General features: G+C 45.7%; 1 protein-coding gene across 5 annotated transcripts in view; it reads right to left on the reverse strand.

Moving 5' to 3' along the window:
• MYLK (myosin light chain kinase) overlaps positions 1–24,007 on the reverse strand; it is a gene marked incomplete at both ends in the record, with an annotated part of 170,417 nt that overhangs the window by 94,656 nt on the left and 51,754 nt on the right. For 2 of the 5 annotated variants that reach the window (XM_084232504.1, XM_084232501.1), the window contains 7 exons: positions 7,117–7,269; positions 10,376–10,510; positions 11,963–12,169; positions 12,650–13,185; positions 16,211–16,386; positions 17,638–17,803; positions 18,765–18,813. In XM_084232504.1, coding sequence (XP_084088630.1) covers positions 7,117–7,269; positions 10,376–10,510; positions 11,963–12,169; positions 12,650–13,185; positions 16,211–16,386; positions 17,638–17,803; positions 18,765–18,813 — 1,422 coding nt within the window. The remainder of the gene's footprint in view (positions 1–7,116; positions 7,270–10,375; positions 10,511–11,962; positions 12,170–12,649; positions 13,186–16,210; positions 16,387–17,637; positions 17,804–18,764; positions 18,814–24,007) is intronic. The other 3 variants (XM_084232500.1, XM_084232503.1, XM_084232502.1) reach the window with 3 other exon arrangements.

Raw genomic sequence — 24,007 nt, forward strand, 5'->3', positions numbered from 1 at the left:
GAGCATTCTATCATTCTTTTCCTGCCCAGGGGCACCAGTTACAGTTTGAGGCAAGGGTAGGAGGGCCAGGATCTGAGGCAGGACCCCCCCCCCCAATAAAATGGTCCCTTAGGGAAAATGAGCTTTCTTTATTTAGGGATGCAAATATCAAGGGGGTACCTGGAGCCCAGTGACAGACTTGCTACCCAGCTGAAGTGGGGCCAGGCTCCTTATACCTGGATTTCCCATAGTGGTGCTTCCTGTGGCTGCTGAGCCTATGTGCAGAGGGGGCCCTCTTTCTGGAAATCAGGAAGGGCTTAGCCTCCTTGCTTTACTGGCTTATGGAGTAATGATTTCAAGTGAACTGATCCATTGCGCTCATACTTGGTCCATCGGCTAATAACTTCCATTCACTCACGGCCTCACTCCCATAACTCAACTGAGTAGCAAGCTGTCAGGCGCACACTTCTGTCTGGAGGGAAAGGAAAAGGATCAGACCTGTCCCTCCCTGGGGAAAGATGAGAATGGAAATTAAGAATACTTGTAAAGCAGTTTATTGACAAGCAAGAGTAATGCCATATCAGATGAATGCTGTCAATAAAACTCAAGAAAGGCAAAGAGAAAAGGGAAAAAGAGAGGATGAATATGGGAGGGGGTCTGGGGGAGGAAAGGAAGGAGACAGGGACATGCTTTCTGGCCTCTGACCCTCCTTGACATTTTTCTTTCTCGTTCCTTTTTGTTCTGCTTTGACTCAGCAGAAACTGTTACTCACGGCAGTTCCTCGTTACGAACTTAAACATTAAATTCTTGCTCCGCTGAAGCAAAACTATCAACCAAATGGCTTATCAGGGTCCCAGAGGAGGCACGGGCTGAAGCAGCAGGACCTTGCTGCTGCTGGGTTATTACGGCCAGCTGACTTCACCTCTGAGCACTTTACACCCCTGTAAAGTGGAGTTAATTTGAAAATGGAACGTGGAGTTATGGGAATTAAATAAAACAAATCAGTTTTTCTAATAGACTTGATTTGTTTTCCATCAAAACAGTGTTTCTCATTAAAAACACTAACTGCTAGGGGTTTTAGTTTAAAACACCTAATTGGAACTAACCCAATATTATATTTTGAAAAGCTCTTATTTAGAGAAAGTTAACTACCCACATAACAGGAATGATTTATTACCTTTCTCATTAGTTCCTATACTATATATAACCTATGTAACTGGCTCCTAAGACCTGGAGACACAAGTGAGGACTTTAACGTCTTCCGGGCTAAGAACCCCAAAGCCTGTCACAGTGGCTGGCTATGATCTCAGGTCTTACAATAACGCTGCTCTTTCCTTCAGAGCTGTTCCTTTCCTTTCTGTAGGATTAGAGGAAAAACAATTCTGAGTTTCTCCTTAGAAACCTCTTCACCTTTTACAGCCAATCTGCTGCTCTCTGAGAAGCCCCATATTTCTGGGTCAGAATTTATATTAAATGTAAATATTTGTACGTTGAGTAGTTTTCCTTGAAAAGGGCCTTTGCAGGCTTCTGGATTATTCAAAATTTGTTTCAGATTAAAACCAAAAGTTGCGGAATGTGACATTTAAAGTGTTTAAGTAGATGACAAAGAAATATAAAACAAAGATAAAGCTGGTCCGAACGTGATCTGCAGAGCCCCTGAGTCCCCTCCCCTAACAGAGGGACCCCTATCATGACACTCCCAGAGCCTCAGTCCCTGTCCCTCAGTGTCATAGAAGTGTCCCTGGATGCATGAGTGGTCACAAAGAAAAATGGACATGGAAGGGCCTCCTACTCCCTAAATCTCTCAAATGCATGGACATACAGACCTCTTGAAAATGCATATGTAGCTCTACTGAAGATTTTCCTTAAGCTTTGAACCTGAGCTACTTTGCTTAGTCACTACAATGCAAAATAACATTCCAATGCAAACTGGACCCACTCCAAACTCTCTTATACTATGGAAATTCAGTAAATCACCAACTGAAGGGGAGTTCTGCAAGCACTATTTTCCCTATTCCTTTATTTGGTGCTCAAAATCCAGCAGGGTCCAAGGACATGGAACTAGCCTCCTCCCTTGCATAAATTCCAGGACTGTTGATTCTATAGGACTCCTCAAAGAAGGTTACCTCGCCCAGCTGGGAGTGGAGCACAGCCCTTCTCATTTCCAGGGCATTTATGCCAAGTGTGAATCTCCGGGAGGTGTCTAAATTCTCTTCCAGCTAAAGTCTATCTACTTGGACAGTCAGCACGACTGTGCCATGGCATTTCTGTGCCATGAAAGGAGAGTCTTCCTCCCATGGCCTTACTCTCTGGCTTTCCTTCTCCAGCCCCGACTGTGCCAGGACCTAAGAAGCAAAAGGAGAGAGGAGCGTGCAAGGAAAAGAATGCAAGGAAACAATGACGAATGGCATCCCCCCAAATATTTCTGACCAGTAATGACAGGGTTGCTAGATGGGAAGCAGGATCACTGCAACCACAGCCTTCTTACTGCCTTAGAGGTTATAATCAAACTCTAAACGTGAAGGTATGGCATCCAAATCACCCAATGTTCCCTCCCGAGGAGTGTCTGGAAACCACATGCTCCACCACACTGTCACAGTGGGGATCATATTCTGCCATTAGGAACACAAAGCTGTAATTCTGCACATCATTCTTGGCCAAGGACTCTGAGCAAGGAAATGGTGGATGTGGCCCACAATGGGCTGTAGAAATAGACAGTTATAAATCTCTATCATTGTTCAATTAGAAAAACAAGGCTCCAGTCCATGATAGGGACACAAATGTATGAATATACACTTGGAAGTCCTGTGACGAAAGACCCACATGTCCAAATTCTGTTGTTTTCAACGTTTATAAACTAAAACATTGGTTATAAGATAATCCTAGAATTTAAAAGACTTGGACAGATGTTTTGGGTGGACTAAGATTCTGAAAAAAAGATGAGTTAAAACTGACATTTATCCTTTTCTTTCAATACATTTCTCTTTAACATACAAGTTTAAGAAATTCCTGGTGCCTTTAAACTCAAGGAGAGCAGGGTCCATACCTGCCCTCAACTGGACAGATTATACAGTCCAAAGCATGCATATCTCCTAACTACACTGGCCTTGTGGAGTGCTGGGAGTCTCCAGCTGCCCCCACAAGTGCCTGTTACTATCTGGAAACAAACTGCTTCTGTGGAACCTTCTTCTTAGGCCAGTACTCGCTGACTTCACCAGAATCCATTGTTTTCTTTAGGGCCTCTTCATCAAAATAAATATTCTAATAAATGTGCTTAGTAAAGTTTTATTTTTTATTCTAGAAATCAGTTTATTTTTCTTTAACCTCTCCACATGTTATGTCCTTAGGCACCTTTAATAGGCCCAGCAGGTTCACAGTTAAGGAAATAAACCATTAGGCTGAGACACTATGTCAAAATGTGTGCAATTAGCAGGTTAATAAATCCAGTCACTTAAGAATTTTAGCCTTGCAAAAGATACTCTAGGGAGAGATAAATCTAAACATTCTAGCTAAGGAAGCCCCCCTCCCCCATGGCTCAGTCCAAATGCTCTGAAATATTTACTGTTGTTCAGATCTTCCTGGGCTCTGGTGGAATTTGGATTAATCATCTTTGAGGTCCTATCCAGGGTCAGGAGGAAAGGCTTTCATCGCCTGGTGGACTATTGGGGATTTTTTTCCCCTGGCGAGAAGGGAATAAAGAAGGAATTTTTGCTGGAACACTTGAGAGTTTTGAGGATTTCCTGCACTTGCCAATGAGCACCAAGTGCCCAGGCCAGTGAGAATGTAGAGGGGCCGCTGCCTTGCACTTTCGCGGTGACGAACCTCAGTCTGCAGATGCATCACCAAACATACACTCATATGGCAAGCCCTCTCCTGTATGCAATAATCAGTGAGAAATATGGTCTGGGAGGGAAGACAATTAAGCAATTAGCATAAAAGGCACAGGATAAAATGCTTTCTCTGCATCCTGCATGATGCTCCCACTCACTTTGTTCCAGCCACCCTGGCTGTCGCCATGCTCCTCACGCAAGACCTTCGCTCTGGCTATGGTGCCTGCCTGGAGCACTTTCTCCAGCTCACTTAAGTCTCTCCTCCAATGTCACCTCCTCACAGAGGATTTGATTATGCTGGGTGTTTATTACTGTTTGTCTCCACTGCAGATGTAAACTCCACAGAGGCAGAGCCCTTGTCTGGCCTGGTGTCTGCAGTTTCCCCAGGACAACATGTGGCGCAGTGGAGGCACTCAATACAGAGGTGGTGGTAAGTCATGATATGATAAGGGAGGTACAGGCTGCTAAGAGAATTCACTCAGAGATGACTGGGGAAGGCCTCCCAGAGGAAGTGACACTGTTGCCTGGGAGCTAGGCAGATTTTTGAAGAAAAAGGTTACAGAGGAGGAGACTGTAGAACCCATGTCAGAGTGCTGGGCCAACAATTTTCTAAAGGGTTGCAAAACCTTGGCAAAAGGCTAATGAGGTGCGAAAGAGTCCCCACATCTGGACTTCAGCAAAGTATCTGCTGAAAGCTGGGACTAGTTTGCCTCTGGGGAAGCTGCCCTCAGAAACCACTTCACCCTGGAAACCAGACAACTGCAGGCAGATGCATTGCCAAATGGCGCCCCCTTGTGTCCAGAGCCCCTAGACTGGGGTGCAGGCGACCATGGTTTTAGCAGAGGGCCCCACATGGCCCCTCTGATTCTCTCTCCCCCTTACTAAAAACAGACAGACATCCACTGTGATAAAGCTAGTCCTTTGGTGAGACTTCTCAGACTTGGCATTTTGAACTATTTTATCTTGTTGAAAGGTCTGGGCTTCTTTGGCCAATCGTCACAACAGCATACATTTTAACTATATTATAAGTATTATTCATTGGACCCTCACAGTATTGAGGGGTGACTACCAGTAGCCCCATTTCACAGAAGAGAAAGGGAAAGACTGGAGAGTTAATAACAGCCCAGCTGCAGGGCTAGAGGGCAGTGGAGCAGAACCGACACCGAGGCGGCCTGCTCCATATCCACTCCCGTCAGGGCCAAGGCCACAGTGAGCATGGAGAGGCCAGGCCTGGGCAGCTGAAGGAGAGGCTGGAAAAGCCATTGGCACAGTAGAGAACAAACTTCTCTACTATAGTATCTCCACTCTCAGGACTGGCCCCCAGAGGACCTGGAGCCAAAGGATTTGCAAGGAAAGCAAGAAAACCCCCACAGCAGATGATGGGGAAGGACATGGACTGAGCCTCCCAAGTGCCTTGGGGCACAGAGCAGGGCCATCACTGTGCCAGGCTTGGCCTGCCCCGATCTTGTGAGACAGCCCAACACTGCTGCCTGAGTGTGGCCACGTCTCAGCCTCCTTCACCATTTATGGTATCTGAGCCTCTGTTTGGCCTTCACAGGCCAGTAAATCCCACACTGGGGGGTGGGGGGGTGGGGAGTGCTTACTCACACAGAGCTGCTCTCAGTAAATCCAAGCAGCCCTCGCAGAGCTCTGGTCAGGGACCTCTCCACTTCTAAAACATGCCCTAATCCTCCAACAGACCCCAGAGCAAGGAAGAGGGTCCTACAGATGCGATCTCAGAACCTCCCCCTCCAGGGGATCCTTTTCTCAGCTGGGTCTCTAATTCAATCTAAACAAAGGCAGCCTGGGCATGTGCTAGAGTAGCAGGCCTGGGTGAGCCAGCAAGGGAGAGTCTCAGACCACAGACTCACGGAGAACAGTTCTCTCTCTGCCTGTTACTAGACTTTGGGGTGGGCCATATGGACCTCCAAGGAGTTCTCCCTGGTGGGAGGGGAGAGCTGCTCCCTGGCACAAGATGAGGCTCAGATCTGTTCTTGTTTCCCCTTAAGTATTGTTACCACAACTTCCCAAGGCCCCTCAGTAGGCATGAAATGATCTATGAGGATAAAGGCAATACACATGCAGAGCAGAACGCTGGCGGACAAGTTCCTGAGGACCAGAGTCAGGCTCTGCATGTGGAGGTTTTCCTGGAAGGAAGGAGGAGGCCAGTTCAGAGATAACAGCGCCACACTGGGCATTTCAGAGAAACTGGGGAGGCCCAGGAGTTCACCCACTCTTGGCAGACAGCTTCAGGGAGCCCCATCAGTCACCTCCTCAGGCAGAAGAGGCTGACACTGCTCAGCCCATGGGACCCCAGATGCCCCATGGGTCCGGGGGTGCACACTCTGAAAGGTGCTGGGTGCAGGAATGAGCAGGGACTGGAGTCACCGGGATTAGGGTGGAGAGGCCAATGTGACTGACTAGCTTGGTGCAATCAGGCAAATTATGTTGACTCCTTGAAACCTTCAAACCCCTCTGTGTAAAATGGGGAGCACATACTCCACCACCCCGGGCTGTGGAGATCTGGGTGATAATGAGAAAAATATGGATAAGGTGAAAGTATTGAAAGCAGGGACCCATACATGATTCTGCCCTTTCCCTTTTCTGTGGTGGCCTCCCAGAAGGCAGCCACTCATGTTTTAGGGAGACTCTCCTCAGGGGTCCTAAGCCTGCTCATCTGAGGAAGACAGGGTCAAAGCACCCAGACCCCAGACACATCAGGAGCTGGGCGCTCAGGTGGGGGTGGGGGTTGGCTTGGTGGTGGGATGGGAGGAGTTAAGCTTACCTAAAAGCCCTGGACCCAAGAAACACTTCCCAATGCGGCACCATGCCTGGCGATACCTGCGGCTCCCGGATAGCCTGGGACTAAGAGCTTGATGTACTCAGGGGATGACCGGGACAATCGGATTATGGAACACCAGGCTGGTGATGTATAAAAACAACACTGGGGTGGTGGGGAGGGTCAGGGGCAGCAGAAAAAAGGAGATAACTTGTGACCCTTTAGAAGCCTCAATACCAGTACTTTGTTACCCAGCAGCCCCCATGCACGAGCAAGAGCCCTAAGCATGAAGGCATATGTGAGTCCTCGTCCCAGGTCTGTCTCCTGCCTACCCAACTGGAGGCCCTTGCCTTGACCCCTGCATCTTCCCACAGCCCTGGTGGGGTAAGGAAGGGGACCCTGTGCATGTCCATCTCCCATGGCAGACCCTGTTGCTGTGAACTCCTAGAGATCATCACCTCCGCCTGCCTGAGGCAGGCAGATGTGTTGCAGGGAAGGTACGTCTAGAGAGATGCTGCGGGTGCCTACCTTGCACGATGACCCGGGCACTGCAGGACACATGCCCCACGGTGTTCTCGGCCAGACAGCTATAGGTGCCATCATCCTCTGGCAAGGCGTCTTGGATGTGGAGCTCTGCCACGCCGGCCTTGCAGGTGGACCGAGCATACTGGATAGGCTGCTCTGTGAAGAGAAGCACAGGGAGGTTCAGACAGGGGGTCTGGGGGTGGGGATGGGATCCCTGTCCTCAATAGGGCCATGGCTGCCCTGACATCCACACTCACCACCTCAGCTCAGGTCCACTGAGAGCTGACAGCCCTTCAGGCCCACCGCTGCCAGCTGGAAAGTGGCCGTGGGAGGAGACGCAGGTGCTAGGGAGATTAAGGAACAGGGAGTGTTGTGCAGAGGAGCAAGATGGGGGCTGGAAAGGCTGGGGAGAGAGATTCTGGAGACATTTACAGCAAAGGAGGGAAAGGGACATAGTTCTGTTCGTTCTGATGAAATAAACAGTCCCCAAATCCACATCCTTGACTTCTGAGCCTGGGAAGAATCTTACAGAGTCATTTGGCCCCTAGCTCAGTGCAGGCAGAACAGTCTTCGCCCAGACTGAAGGCCCAGAGATGAGGGCGCCTGACTCCTTTTAGATGTCTTCAGAAACAACAATCCGATTTCCTGCTGCAGACATTTATCAGAAAGCAATTCTGTGTTCTCAACCTATTACTGCAACTAGGTGCACTTCTCCTGTGCAACTAGGTGCATTTTAGACTTCTTGTGCAACTTCTTTAGACTTCCTGTGCAACTAGGTGCATTTTAGACAGAAAGGATAACTATGGGGAGCTAAAAATGACTGCCCCTTCTCAAGGCCCTTCCACGAGAGGCCTTTGTTCAGGTCACCCTAAGTCCTGCATGGGGATAGAAGAGCATGCTACAAGCATCAGCAGTGTCCTTGATGCTCTATGTTTCTGGTACTTTATCATTCCAGGATGTGAGTTTTCATTTCCAGGAGAAGAAAAAAAATCTCATTATTAAAGATTCTGGGCTTAGAACAGGAATGTGTCCATTTGCCATATAGGAAGCAACTGTCAGCTTCTTCCCTTGTCAGGCTCCAGGGTCCTGGTTTGCACTTCATAAAACTGGGGGTGGGCAGTGGGGTGGAAGCCAGTAAAGAGAGAAGTCCTCTTTCTGCAGTGCGGTGTTTCCTTGTGCACATAGCAACACTTCATCCATGACAGCTGGGGGGCTGCCAACATGCCATCCCGTGGGGGAAAGAGATTCAGCCCAGGCTACCACACTCCACAGCAGTGGGACTTGGGGCTGGGCAAGGCAGGGATGGGATCCTGCCACGGAGGGGGTCAAACACTGTTTTTTGTTTTTATTTTTTTCTCACAGTGACACCCTTAAAGCTCTCTGTCTTGGGAATACCAGTGCGTTCCATAGCTGCCATCAAAGTGCCTCTACTGTCAAAACATGTACTGACAGGTTCTCCTTTTGCTGAAACGTAACCCGTTTTGGCCCCACAATAATGGGATGAAGGAATGGTGACCCCAGAAAAGAGCTGCTGGCTCAGAGCACTCAGAACTGGGAGACCCAATTAGCCCTTAAGAGAACCTGAATTGAGTATGATCGCCCTCTAGTGGGAAGAGGGTGGAAATGCCCAGATTCACCGAATAGGAGTCAGCCAATTAGTCACCCACCAAATGAACCTGAAGCCTGGTTTTGTGCATCCTAAAAGCTAACAATAGTTTGTACATATTTTAAATGTTGGGAAAAGAAATCAAAGGAAGACTATTTCATGATATGTGAAAATTGTATGAAATTCACATTTCAGTCTCCATAAATAAAGTTTTATTTCAACACAGCTACACTTACTCATTTATAGTGACTCTGCTTTTGTGCCATAACAGCATTCTATCAGTTGTGTAAATCCCACAAAGTTGAAAATATTTACAATCTGGCCCTTACAGAAGATGTTTGTTGACTCCTGGTCTGAATGCTGAGCCAGATGAAAGTGAAACACTCTTACTTGGGTTCATGACAGTCCTTCACCCATGCTCTGTTCCAGTGACAAGGAGGCTGCCTCCCTGCAATCAGTTATGGGATCCAGCAAGAATCCTGTCGTAGTTGAGGGGCGGAAGGAAGCAGACCTCATTTCTCAATTAACTGCCCAAGGAGACATGTAGGAAGACTCCGTGGGACCTTCTCCCACTGACTAAAGGTAATTTATAGCAAAGTCTAAGCAAACTACAGTAACAAGGTAGGTTGAGAACATAACACTAATGGCACCAAAACTAGTGGAGGCTGTCAGGTGCCCTGGTGCCAGGCAGTGATACCCAGCGGTTCTCTTAAGGAGCCATGGCCATGAGAGTGGGACAGTTCTCACTTCTAAAATTAAAGTTCTGCCATACTTTTGATATTTAAAGAATGTTTTGAGAAAGAGAAGGTTAAAAAGAGAAAATAGCTGGCATGTCTCTATAGGACTGTGACAGAATGACTGGTCTATGAGACACATAAACACCCGCCCCTAAATCAAAGGCAAGTTATGCGAGCAGCTTCTAGTATGATCCATTAATTTGTTGCTTTCTTTGTTCATTTACGAGGTCAACAAATATTTATTAGGGGGTCCACTATGAGCCCAGCCATATAAAAAGTAAGTAAATTATTCATCCCTTATGTGCCAGGCACTTATTAACTGCTTTTTTTTTTTTAAATGATGAATAGTTTTGTTTTTTTTTAATTTATTTATTTATACAAGCACTGGGTACAGTCAGAAGCACGGGAGGGTGAGAGAATTCACCAGAGCCAGAGCAGGAAGCAGACCAGGCAGAAGGACCGAAGTACACTGCTGAGGGGAGCAGCGGGTGGCAGGAGAGGTCTGTGCGCCATGTGGGACCCTCACCGGTGGCCGGGGATCGAACTGGCGCTGCAAAGGCTGCGGGCAGCTTCGCAACCCAGCGCTCAACCGCTGCGCCACCAGGGGAGGCCCTCATTAACTGCTTTTTAAAAAGGACCTAATTGAATTTTCACAACCACCACCTTGCAAGGTGGGATTATTGCACCTTGTGGATGAGGCACTCAAGGTTCAGGCAGGAGTAGTAACTTACCCTGTGTCTTCAGTCAGACAAGAGCAGACTCCCAGGCTCCATGGCCCTGTGTACCCTGTGTTTCTCCCTTAAGCATACATGGTGGGGTGGTAAAGTGGGGGGAAGCTAAGTGAGAATGCAGGCAGGTCTGAGGGCCAAGGGGACTGAAGCAGGGTGGTGCAGGGCAGGGGTGAGGCAGGGACACTCACCATTTAGTAGCCAAGTGATTCGGGGGACAGGAGTCCCCTGCACTGAGCACCGTAGCACAAAGTCTTGACCCTCAATGACTGTGCAGTCCTTCAGGACGCTGGAGAATGAGGGGGCCACCTCCATTGTGGCCAGCCCTGTGAGAGAAAGGAACAGACAGGCCATCTCAGGATGAAAAAGAAGACAGCTTTTCTGCAGTGACTGGAAAAAACAGAGAAAGAGGATGTGGCAGATGTTAAAAGAACACACATTAGATGACCTGATTCTTGGTGAAGTGGTCTGACAAGAATGAACTGGGATTTTTGGAGGGTGAAGAAGTTTTAGAATAACTAGTGTCTCCAACAAGATAGGGAGTTGGGAAGCACTTCTGGAATAGCAGAGCAAGATTTCTGAAAATCCATTCTTCCAAAAAGGAACATGAATACAGGCCAAAAAAGTGAAAAACCACTTTTTTTAGAATTCTGGAAATTAACCAAAGGTTTGCAACATTCTGAGACGCACTTATTCAAAAACAAACAAAAACCGGCCTCCCCAGTGGCGCAGCAGGTTGAGCACAGCGCTGTGAAGCTGTCCATAGCCTCTGCAGTGTGGGTTCGATTCCAGGCCGGCTAGGGAGATTCCCACATGGTGTGCAGACCTCTCCTGCCTCACCCGCTGCTCCCCTCAGCAGTGTATTTCAGTCCTTCTGCCTGTTCTGCTCCCTGCTCTGTCTCTGGTGAATCCTCTCACCCTCCCGCACCTCTGGCCTGTACCCCAGCTCTTCTATAAAAATAAGTAAATCTTAAAAAAAAAAATAGTTGAGTCTCAGTAAGAAGAGCAAGCTTGGCGACACTTTGATGTCCTCAGTTCCCACCTCCTAACCCTACCTCTGTGCTAGCTTTAAAAACCAACACTCTTCTTTTACCCCCAGATTTGCTGTAGGTATAGCCTCCATGCACATAGCCATTTCACAATAACAGCTAACATTCCAATGAAAGCCAGCTGGTTTTTAACCTGCTGGTTTTGGTGGGCATGATGGCATGTATCTCTCCCCGGTTCTGGATGGTGAGGCTGGAACTCCCGGACCTGTGAGATCTTCCCACAGGCACTCCCACCTCCAAGTGGGAGTAGCGGGACAGTTCTCACTTCTAAAATTAAAGTTTTTTTAAAAAAAACACTAAAGATGTTTGTTGACTCCTGGTCTGAGTGCTGAGCCAGATGAAAGTGGAACACTCTTACTTGGGTTCATGACAGTCCTTCACATGAGCTCTCACATTAGCTCTCACCCTGTATGTTTAGGGACCGCTTGGTTCTCTGGTTACATAAGTGAGCCACAGCACTGCTGAGGAACCTATAAAAGTCAGCTCGCAGTGAATAGGGTGGGGCCTCATAAGCTATTCTGAGGTGATGCTGATGTGAACTCCTTCCTGGTCAGGAATCACCGTCCTGCAGCAGCAGCTTTGGTCTTAGCCCAGAAGGGGAAGGGATGATGGGGGGTGTTGTGTACCCCGGGTGGGGAGCTCTAGGAGGTGGAGCTTTTGTGGTATATAAAGTACCCCACAAGTTATTATCTCACAGAGAACCCTGGGTATCTGGAAGAGCAGACTCACTTTTTACCAGGAGGGTCCAGCCGCAGGACACCTGGCCGCAGATGTTGGAGGCCGTGCAGCTGTAGTTGCCGCCGTCCCGCAGCTGGGCACTCAGCAGGCACAGGTAATGGGAGCCACCATCTTCATAGACCTCAATACTGCCTTCTTGTCTCCTTACGGGGGCACCTTCCAGGAACCAGGTCACTTCGGGCTTTGGGATCCCCGAAACTACAGGGTCAAGTGAAGGCTATCAGGTACCAGAGAGGACATGGAGTTTGTGGGGTGGGTGGGGGTCCTGAACCCCTGTTCAGCTGCCCTCCTGCTGGAGTCTGCTTTCTGAGCTCTCCACCCTGCACTCCATAAGAGTGAACATCTCGAGGTGGAGACAGGTCCTTGGGGAGGAAGGACACAGGGTGACAGCCAGGCCCCCATGTCAGCTAAAGCCAGCAGAAGGAAGGAAAGAGGCTTGATTTTTGGTAGTGATGGTGTGGTGGATTTTCCCTCGGGAGCGGTTAGAATTGGGGCACAGGGTGGATGCACCCTCCAGCAGAGAGATGGGTTGCTCTTGGGTGTTCATCCAGAACAAGGGACGTACTAGACTGAGTCCTTCCTGAGGGGCTGTAATGTAGCTTCCTGGGGTGGGTGGATACAGGGGGCTGAGAAAGGGAGTGTCCACCAGGAAGGCCAATACCTGTCAGCTCCACTCACCTTCACATCTGAACTTGACTATTTGATCTTCATTGACTTCCTGGCTTTGGGGCTTGCTCTCAAATTTGGGGAATGTTGATTCCCTCTGGCTGTCCAAGGGAATCTTCTTAGCAGCAGCCTTGCTCACAGCTTCTTGGCTTCCCAGGCCATATTGCCTGAGGGCAAGGGAGGCTGAAGGGGCTGCAGCTGGTCTCTCCCTCTCTTCTCTGGAAGGACAGGGGACCCCCGAGACCAGTGCTCTTGGTTCCAGCTGGACTTTGGCAGCCTGCAGGGTGATGGTGCTGGAAGTCTTCTGCAGGATGGGAGTCCTCAGGGCCTTTCTGGGAGAGTCCCCAAGTGGCTCCAGCTTAGAGTCCCTCAGGGGCTGAGCCTGGCTGTTAGTGGCCCAGGAGGGGGAGCCACTTCTTTGGGTGCTGGCACCTTTCTTACTTTCAGCCGCAGTCCCCAGGCTGTCCGGTTTCAGATCCTTTGTGATTCCATTGGTCACTTCTTTCCTGGTATCTAGACTGGTGACCTTGGTTGTTCTCACAAATGACCTTTGCAGGAGTGGGGGTGGGAGGCAGCAGGGAAGGAGAAGGAGGAACAGAATACTGTTAGGTTATTCAAAAACATTACTCACCACAAACACACATTCCTGGCATCCCAAAAGCCCACAAATTAAGAGAGTAAGAACTGAAGATTTTTTTTTTTTTGCCATGTTCTCAGTTTCCAAGCCAGAAAGCCAGCAGCCCTTCTTGACACTGTCCCTCATCCCCAATCCAGAGTGTTACCTGCCCTCCTCAAATCCACCTGTTTTTTCCTCTCTAGTGTTGCCATTTCAATTGCACCACTGGTTTTCCCTTATGCCTGCTGGCCTCATCCACTCCCACAAACAACCACAGTTAATCTTCTAAAATCATGCATAGAATTATGTCATTTCAAGCTGAAGGCTTTTCCAACTACTCTATGCTATATTAAGAATAAAACCGCTTCTCTCAATAGCCTGCAAGGATGCCCCTGGGAGAGATGGATCCAGCTACCTCGTGCATCTCACTGCCCCCCAGGCTGCTGGCCCACAAGTGTTCTTTTGGGTCCCCTCACCCACCCAAGCCTTCATCTTGTCTCCGTGCTTTCACACACATGCCATTTCCTCTGCCTGGAACCCCCTCCTGAGTGCTTCATCACCTGGTCAATATTATTCTTCATAGCTCAACTCAAACATCAAGTTTTCAGAAAGGGTTTCTCTGACCCTCTAAGCCTAAATCAGTGTTTCTCTGATATCCTTCCTCATGCACCCATCATCGTTTTGAATTATGTACTCATGTGGCTCTGTTTAGAGGTCTTTTCTACCCTAGACATCTGCTCACCCACAAACCCAACATCTAGCTCGGAGCTGTGCACATGGGAGGAAGCTCCTGATGAAGGCGCTCTGAAGCAGCACGTGCATTCTGCCAGGCAGCGTGTACGGCGCCCTTTTCAGAGTGCAGCACCCTTCCTCGTGACAGCTAACCAATAAAGTTGCTGAGAGGGACAAGCCATTGAGTCTTCAGGGACCACAAAACCAGTGGTAACCTCCCACAGAACCTGTAAAGCATACTGTAATAGAAGAATAAAACAAACACCCCGAATAGAAATGATGCCCCCCGAAGGGTGAGTTCTCCCTCCATAAATAGTGGTTCAAATAATCAGGGCATTTCTTGATGGCAATCTCTTTTTTCTTTCAAGGTATTCAAGACAGAAACATAATAATGACAAAGCCTAGACATACCTATTGGTGTTGTCCAAACCTGGAAAAGGAGGGAAAGGTAGAAAGACTGTTAGTGGCCTGTTTCAAAATATGCCCAGAGCAGAAAGAGGTAAAAGGTAACAGTATCGTGCACCATGGATTTTGCTTCCCAAGCTCTGACTTCCCAGATCACCTACATCCAACTTTCTTCCTTTCTTTTAGCTTCTCTGTCCTGAAGTCCCTGGTTAGTCTGATGAGGCCCTCTGCAACCCTCCATGCCTCTCTGCGCGCCTCTGAGCCCTGGAGACATGGCCCAGCTTCCAGCATTGCCCTGGCCATCTAGGGTGCCATCTACTATACCCTCTGAGACTTGGCCCTGCCCTGTTTCTCCTGCCTAAGGGAACAAAAGCCAATGCAGGGACAAGCAAACATAAACATCTTTCAAACCCTAACACCCTAACTTATAGGTGCCCCTCAAAAAACAGACCTTCCAAAATCATCATTTTTGACAAATACCCACTTTAAACATGTACAGGGGAAGTAATTTTATTTAGTCTTCCAAGAAAGAATACATATACAATGTTTTTTCCTGCCCTATTTTTAAAAAAACATTTATAATGGCAAATTTCATATACAACATACAGTAGAGAGAAGGATATAACAAGTCCTGAAAGCCCTTCTCGTATTAAGGACATAATTATGTGCTAATTATCTCTCCCTTTTTGTTTGGGGTTTTTGAGGGGCTTTTTCTGGGAGTTTCTTTCAAAACAAATTCCAGGCAACCTGCCATTTTGTCAGTAAGCATGTCAGAAGACAGCAATTCTTTAGTTCTGTGCAAGGCAAGCAAAGGGACTGAAATCCTTGATGCCTGACAGTAGGTGCTGGTCCCAGTGAGTTGTGAGGTCAAACTCCTTGGTCAGGACCACAGTCTCCCCTTGCCCCTACTGGTGTAGTGTAGAATAGAGAATCCCCCCTGTAGTGTCAAAGTGGAACTCAGGGTTGTTTCATCAAACTTTTTTCACTGAAATATGTTTATGTTACGTCAGTTAAATGAGCATGTTTACATACACATATATGTCCTCAGTTGCAACACTGAATACTTTTCTATCTGTGGGTTATGAAAACACTTGGGCCAATAATGATAAGGAAAGCAAGGAGTTATAGTTTCTGAGAAATGATGGAGATGTGGAGAAGAAATGTCATGGAAGAAAAGGGGGTAAGAAAAGAGGAGAAGAGAGTCAAGATCATTTCCTCCCTCATCCTGTGAATCCCACCTTGCTCCAGTGAGGTGACATCAGTTTCTTTCTTCATCCTCATATTCTGGCTCCCCCAGACCAAACTTGGAGGGACAAGGGGAAGATACGGAATAGAACATAAAAGATTTCAATGAAGAGCAGACAGGAGTTGATGACTGCAGCAAGGAAGAGGCAGGGGTTAAAGGCAATGCTGCAATGTTCAGTCTGGGATCCTGGGGGAGAAAGAGGAAAGTTGGGGGGCACCTGATTCGAAAGATAGAGTAGATGTTGAGTTAAATTTTAGGCAGGTTAAATTTTGGGTGATGGCAAGAGATAAGTCATGACCACTCTTTCAACCAGCAATTAGAGATACAAAAAAGTGTCTGAACAAGAAGAAAAAAATGGAAGGCATATGTGTAGGTGGAATATAGGAACACAAATGCTACATCTCTCTTTGTGGCTATATCTGTGCATCTGACCCACTTCCTTTCTTCTGGATTAAGACCCTGCCCCTGGGAAGAACACTGGGATATTAGGGTGCCACATACAACACATAGGCACATAGTGAGCAAGGAGTATGCGGACACCAGCAGGGGTCATTCAGGCATCAGCCCTCCACACCCATTGGTACCTTGGATGAAAAGCTCAGCAGACATGGAGGCCTTCCCTGAACCGTTCACCACCATGCAGGTGTACACCCCCACATCATCTTGGTTGACTTCATGGATTTCCAGAACTTGTACCCCATTTTTCTCAGACATAGACACACGGGCACTCGGCTGCAGGGGAACATCTTCCTGTTGGAGACAAGACTAGCTTTGTCACAGAAACCTGCTCACCTTTTACTTCCTGCCAATCCTGGTAGGACAGATCCCAGGGCATCTTCTATCTGCTCTCTGGGCTTTGTCCACAGGCTCATAGAGCAGTCTTTGGACAGTCCACAGACCCTGATTCTACATGTTGGTATGTTTGGTCCACCTTAGAGCAGATGTATGGAACTGTTTCAAAGGAGCCCCACTTTGAGGTGGGAAATCCTGCATGACTTCAGTTTTCCTTTACCTCCCTCTTCCTTTTATTCCTTTTTTTTTTTTAAGATTTTATTTATTTATTTATACAAGCACTAGGTACAGTCAGAAGTACGGGAGGGTGAGAGAATTCACCAGAGCCAGAGCAGGGTGCAGAACAGGCAGACAGACGAAGTACACTGCTGAGGGGAGCAGCAGGCGGCAGCAGAGGTCTGTGTGCCATGTGGGACTCTTGCCCAGTGGTCGGGGATCGAACCGGCGCTGCAGAGGCTGCAGGCAGTTTTGCAACCCAGCGCTCACCCACTGCACCACTGGGGAGGCCCTTCCTTTTATTCTTTACCCAAGGTCAGTTCAAGACAATTAGAAAGTAGGTAAAAGGTGTCCCATCACTCATTTTTATCCAGGAGTTGCATCTGTGAAAAACCTACTTCCCTGGCTTTCACCCAAGGTATTTTCAAGGCTCCTCACTGCCCTGGTTAACATCCACTCCTTTCCATCAGCCTTCTCCATTTTCCCCTCCATTGCCTCTGCTGCCATTTTCATATTGCTCAGTCCTGAATGATTTATAAGGTACTTCTACACAGCATCTTCCAACAGTATCTTCAGGTAGGTGGGATTATCTCCACCTCACAGATAAGGAAACCAGTGTCCCAAAAGTTTGAATGACTTGTTCAGCATCACATGGTTTGTGTGTGCCTTGAAATGTGGCTGTGGCTTGATATCTAGAGCCATGACTTCAAATTCCACTGTGTTGAGATGTTCAGATCTGTCTTGACTCAGAAGATGTATGCTGTTCTGTGGGTATGTGCATTATAGGATATTGTGGGCTGAGTAAAAGAAGGTGAGGTATACAAATAGGGGCAAGAACAAGCATGGCTATCAAACACAGACCCTAGGAGAACCATCTACAATCAAAAATGAAGGGATTTATTGGAAATACAGATTCCCCCAGTCCAAGAGTCTAACCTTGAACTTTCAGGGTCCCCGAATCTGGGCCAAAGACTGGCCAGACACAAACCTCACCTTGAGCCAGGTGACCTGTGGTTGGGGTCGGCCAGTGATCTTGCAGGAGAATCGTCCCATCTGTCCTTCTTTGACCACCACTCGACCCAGCTTTGTAGCAAACTTTGGTGGGCACTCTCCCCAGATACTAGGACGGGTCTTCACTGAAGAAGCAGCAAATCTGTCCCTGGAAAGAAATCAGTGGAGAACCTAGTCCCAGACACAGCATCAATTCAGATCCTTTTCTCTCTGCCCCACGTAAGTCACTTAAAGTGAGGTCAGAAACCAGCAAAGAGCAGCCTTATCAACTCTGTGCCTCAAACACATCTTTAATGTACCCTTTGGAAAAATCTGTGGCACCAAAACCTATTTTCTATACCTCCTAGGAAGATAGGTAGACTTCATTTACCAGCCTTCCGTGACATTATACCTGAATTCTACCAAGTTTTGGCCCAAAGCTTGGGTTTTGGCTAACAAACAGTGAACAGCTCTGCTGTACACCACTTCTAGTCTTGACCCATGAAAACCTCCTGTGAGATTCTCCACACTTTCTCTTGCCCACTTCTCTGGCTAGATGCAGATTGTTCAGCAGAGGCTCTAAGACTTAGGAGGTGATGGAACCATAAAATGGAAGGAGCCTGGGTCCCTGAAAGAAAATGGGAAGGCCCCCCACTGTGCTGAACTTATTAAGCAAAGTCCCAGTTCTAGAATATCTAAATTGGATTGTGCTTGCATAAAGAAATAAACTTTTCTATGTTAAGTCATTGTGATTTGGGGACTTGCTATTATAGCAGCTACTGTTACTTATCCTCACTAATATAAGTTTACTTTCCATAAGAAGTATCACATATTGACTGCCTTTTCTAAGTCTGTTTATTTAAGCCTTCTGATCGTTGTCTTAAGTGTTAGCACCTATGACTCCATAGTCCACTTCCAGGAGCACTTTGACCAATCAAAGGGGCTATTCGCAAAGGCTGCCCAGTCAGGAGTCAGTGTGTGAATGATACCTCATGTCCCAGAAGGCTCCTGTTTTAGATACTGTAACCCAAGATGCCCAAGAAGACTCACTTTATAGACCTGTTCTGTCAACAGAACAGCAAGAAAAGACAATTCAAACCTTATCCTGATTTGAATATCCCAGAACTTACCCCATGGTTTTGGAAACAACAGGCTGACCACACTTCTTCAAAGAACCCCCTGCAAATATGAAACAAAGAGAAAGAAGTTTGAAGAGTCAGGTCTGAGCCACCAACTTGGAGCAATGAAAGTCAGGTTCAACAGCCAGCTGGGGTGGGATGGGTGATGGAAACAGTTAACCCTGACAGCTCATAGTGGTCAGACATATAGTGGGCACTTTGCACATATTATCACTTGGATTCCTGCTATAATGTAAAGATGCTGGTACTGTATCATTTTTCAAAAGAGGAAAAAGATGCTGGCATCCAAACAAGATGAGCTGGGCTGCGCTATTATCCACATGTCTAGTCACCAGCACACCCGCCTAAGTTATCTGGATACCATCCACTGTACTTGTCACTACTACTCACTTATTTCATCTTGGAGTAAAGATTTGAAAAAAACAAGACTTATAACTGATAAGTGGAAACACAAAATATGGTCCATCTGCATGATGAAATATTAGTCATCCAAAGGAATAAAGTAATGACACATGCTGTATGACTATCCTGATGAGGCAAATCCATGAAGAGAGAAAAGCAGATTGGAAGCTTCCAGGGCCAGGGAAGGAGAGGCTGACGAGTGGGAAAGGAAGGGGCTTTCTGTTGGGGTGATGAAAAAGGTCTGGAGCTAGATAATGATGATGTTTGTACAACAGTGTGTATGTACTTAATGTCACTGAAATGTAAACTTTAAGTACATACATATATTTCATTCCCCCCCCAATTAAATGAAGCATTCTTGAAACTCTCAGGTTCTAAATATCTAAATCTGAAGGCTAAAATTCCTTTATTCCTTAAAAAATAAAGTAAAAACAAAAATATGCTATTTCCTCAAAGGAGATCAAAAGAATGTCTTCTGGAGATACTTCTATCTAGAGATAAAGGCAGTTTATGGTATGATCCAAAGGTAACACATAAAAGCAGTCAGCTAAAAATGGAATTGAGGAATGCTTATTTGAACGTGAGTTAACACCAGAGCATTTACATCAAAACAAAAAGTAAATTTGAGCTAAAATAACTAACAGTCTATTTATAGGCAAAAATTTGAGGTTGCATATTGTCAGATAAGGCAAAATTAATTTTGTGAAAGTATGAAAATCTGGCAGAACAGTAAGTATCTGTAGAAAAATAAGTGGAAAGAAGATTAAGGTAGAAATGCCAAAAATAGAAGAGTAAGGAAAGAGAATTGGTGGAGACGGATCAAGTCGGTGAGCTAAAGAAAAAGCCAATATAATGAAGGTATTTTAAACAGTTATCTTAAAATTTTCAAGGACAAGTAAAAGAGAATGCTGGCAGGCTTTAGCAGTGAAAAGTTCAATAGTGGAGGAAACTAGCCCTTTTTGTCAGAGGATATAGAAAGACTCAGTTGGGACAGAGAATGCTGCTGTGAAGCGGAATGTGATCAAGATGGAAAGAAGAAATGCTTCTAAAATTTTGTGCTGGGCAGCTATCCTGTCCACCTATAGCCATAGGTGTTTCTTCTCACCAACCTTTTCCCTTTGCATAGCAGCAGCAGCAACAGCTCTCTGCCCACCTGTGACTATGCAGGTGCCTCTTGTTACCTTTCTCCTAATAAATCTGTCCTTTTAAAATGTAAAAAAAGTATGATTATATAATTTGTGATGAAACAATTAATCGCCCACACAGGATTCTTGACACTGAAAGTGAGATAATTCTGCCAGGACAGTGAAGTAAGACAGGACTGTCCCAGGCAAAGTGGAGAACAGTCACCTGATTTTAGACAACTTCAAAGTGAATTTGAAGGACTGCTCAAAGGACCATATTTTGTGTTTCCACTTATCAGTTATAAGTCTTGTTTTTTTCAAATCTTTACTCCGAGATGAAATAAGTGAGTAGTAGTGACAAGTACAGTGGATGGTACCCAGATAACTTAAGCGGGTGTGCTGGTGACTAGACATGTAGATAATAGTGGTTCTTCATCCTATCGAAAAAAAATCCTTACTTGTTACAACAGATAGTTAGCAAGACCCTTTGTTCATCACTAACCACCCAACCACCCATACATATAATTTCAAGAAAAGAACAAATGTAAAACCCTCACTAACACATTAAGGAGAAATAAAAGGGAAGTAAATCACAATAGTAATCTGCAAACGTTTGAGCAAGACTCTTTCAATATGTAAATGCTTAGACACATTAGAAGACATAATGAAAGAGTCAGATGCACACACTGGCTCATATGCACATTTGGATTTAAAAGTAAAAGATCTAAAAAGGTTCTGTACAAATAGTACAATTAAAGTGTGCAGGTATGCAGTAGACACAAAGCAGTATTAGAAAGTTCTGTCAACAGAGCAGATATAATATATAAAAAGAATAAAATAACTAAAAGAATATAACCTAGAAGGTAAGTTACAACCCACTGAAGTAAAAAAAAAAAAAAAAAAAGAAAGACTATAAGGGTGGTATCAAAACAATTTGCTGTTCTATGATGTAGAATTGAATATGAAAAAGTTATTACAGAAACCTTATCTATATCTGAAAATCCCACCATACCTTAAAACAGTCAGTGAATGGTGTGACTAAAAGAACAGTAATAATAACAAAAGGGCAGAGACAAGCTGTGTATTAGCATGAAAAACAGCAGTAAACCCAAAATAACTTCTCTGTGTGTATTTTTTATGGCAAATTTTTAATCATTATGCTTCAAAGTTTTAAGAAATATGTGAATGAGATGCTTATATTTCATGTATCTCTTCTAAATTAATGACTTCATTCTACTGTCTAGAGGGTCTCCCTGGTGGTGCAGAGGTTGAAGTCTCAGCTTCATCAAGCTATCACCAGCCACAGTGGCCTGTGAGTTCGAAACCCAACCAGGTAGCTGACCCACATAACACAGCAGACCTCTCCTGTCTCGCCTGCTGCTCCCCTCAGCAGTGTATCTCAGTAGAGCTGCCTGTTCTGTTCCCCATTCTGTCTCTGGTGAATCCTCTCACCCCCTGTAGCTCTAGCCTACACCCCAGTCCTTGTATGCATAAATAAATAAAACAAATCTTTAAATAAATAAATAAAACTGTTTAGAGTTTCAAATCTCTGATCCATAGTTTCAGAGCAATAATGCAGTCACAGTATAATAATGGATTACATATATAGCTGAAATTATAACTATACTATTTACATATATAACTAAATAAGCATAATTATAATTATATAAAGAAAATAAATACATAGCTAGAAATTTTACAGTTCATTTAGAAGAAAAAATGTGAGAAATTCTTCAATAATTTTGAAGTTGTTGTTTTTAAGCTTCCCTTTCCTAGCTCTTAAATTATTGAGTTTTTTTTTTGCAAGTCCTTGCACACCTTTTTTTATATTATCAAAGACTAAGGAACCATTGATTTTTTTATATTATCAAAGACTAAGGAAACTATTCTGGCAGGACATTCAACAGCCATAAGAATTTAATAAAAATTCTTGCTGCAGGATATCCTGCACCCTTGGTGCCTTCCCACTTGATGTCAGCCAGCATCTCCAATCACTGGGAAAAACAAAAGGACCCCCAGAAATTTCCTAAATTTCCCCCCTAGAGGGCGGTACAGTCTCCATTTAGAGGCACAGGCTTAAGTAAACCTCTGCAGAAATGTTTGGGAACATGGTTTCTGGTTAAATATTAAACTTGATATTAAGAAAAGAGAATGAAAAAAGGTAGAAACTAAAGGTCAGTGAAATTGCTCAAGGAGGATATATTTTGCAGAATGTTGCAACTAGATGTCCCCTTTCCATTCTTTGAAACACTTTGCCTTTCTCTGAGCCTCAAATTTTTTCTTTGCTTTCATTTTATTTATTTATTTATTTTTAAAAGATTTATTTATTTATTTATACAAGCACTGGGTACAGTCAGAAGTGTGGGAGGGTGAGAGAATTCACCAGAGCCAGAGCGGGGAACAGAACAGGCAGACTGACTGAAATACACTGCTGAGGGGAACAGTGGGCACGGCAGGAGAGGTTTGTCACGCCATGTGGGACCCCAACTGGCCGCCAGGGATTAAACTGGCACTGCAGAGGCTGTGGGCAGCTTCACAGCCCAGTGCTCAACTGCTGCTCCACCAGGGGAGACCCGTTCTCTTTGCTTTCATTATATACATCAATTTACTTTAAAATACTAACGTAAAATTTAAGTACAAATAAGTTCAAGTGTATGAAGACTGTGAAGAGCTGAGTGCTTTGGAAGGGACTTAACCTGGCCCACTCAAGGGTTTGTAAGGGAGGGCTCTGGAGAACCTGGGTGTTCACACGGAGGCCAGAAGGATAAACAGGATTTCTCAGAGGAGAAAGATGAGAACATTCTGGAAAGATAAGGGGCATGAGTCAGGGCTCAGGTAGGAAGGGGCCTACCTGGTGGAAGAACTGAAGGTCTGTGTGGCTGGCACTCACAGGCAAGGAGGGTGTGAGGTAAGGAAGGCAGGCCCTTGACAAGATCTCAAGTTTTCATTTAAAGACAACAGTACATCACTCAAGGATTCGAATGAAGGGAGTGATCAAATTCCATCTTAATTTTTGTAAAAGCTATTTTAAACAGCAATGTTGAGATCAGTGTGGAGTATGAGTGGAACTGGGGAGACCCACTGGGAACTCACACAATAGGAAAGAAAGAGATGGTGCAGCGAAGACCAGAAAGGGGGCAGTGTGAACGGAACAGAGTGGGGAATGGCACAGCAGAGTTTGGTGACTAACTGGTGTAGCAGAGGAAAGGGGCACGTGAGGTTGCCTGGGGTCAAGTTCCTTTCTTGGGGACACTAAAATGTTAACATTGGGGCTACTTGGCATTATAGAAATGGAGGCCTCATCCTATAAAAACTGTTCATTCCCCAGTTTCCACACAGGCAGGGAGCTTTGGGAGGCAGTGACGCAGTCTCCTCTTGCTGGAATGCACACCTGTCTGTCATTCTTATGCTGTGACAATAACAAGTACATCCTAAGGAGGTCATCCCAAGTAGCCAAACAGATATTTCAGGAGTTCTGTTTGGGGCTCCAGGCAATTGACACATCAAAGAATCATTTCTTCCTCAGGGAGATGAAAGAAAATGTCCACTTCTTAGAAGACAAGAAGATGACCAGGAAGTAATCAAGTGTATTTCCTACCAATGAGTTCAAAGTTTTATGTTGGAGGGGAGAATAGTTTCAGAAATTTGTCTTAAATAAGTACTCTGGAGAGAAATTAAGATACTCTGTGAAAAGAAAAGAACTAAGAT

This window comes from Talpa europaea (genome assembly GCF_964194135.1).
Source record: "Talpa europaea genome assembly, chromosome: 4".
Classification (NCBI taxonomy): domain Eukaryota; kingdom Metazoa; phylum Chordata; class Mammalia; order Eulipotyphla; family Talpidae; genus Talpa; species Talpa europaea.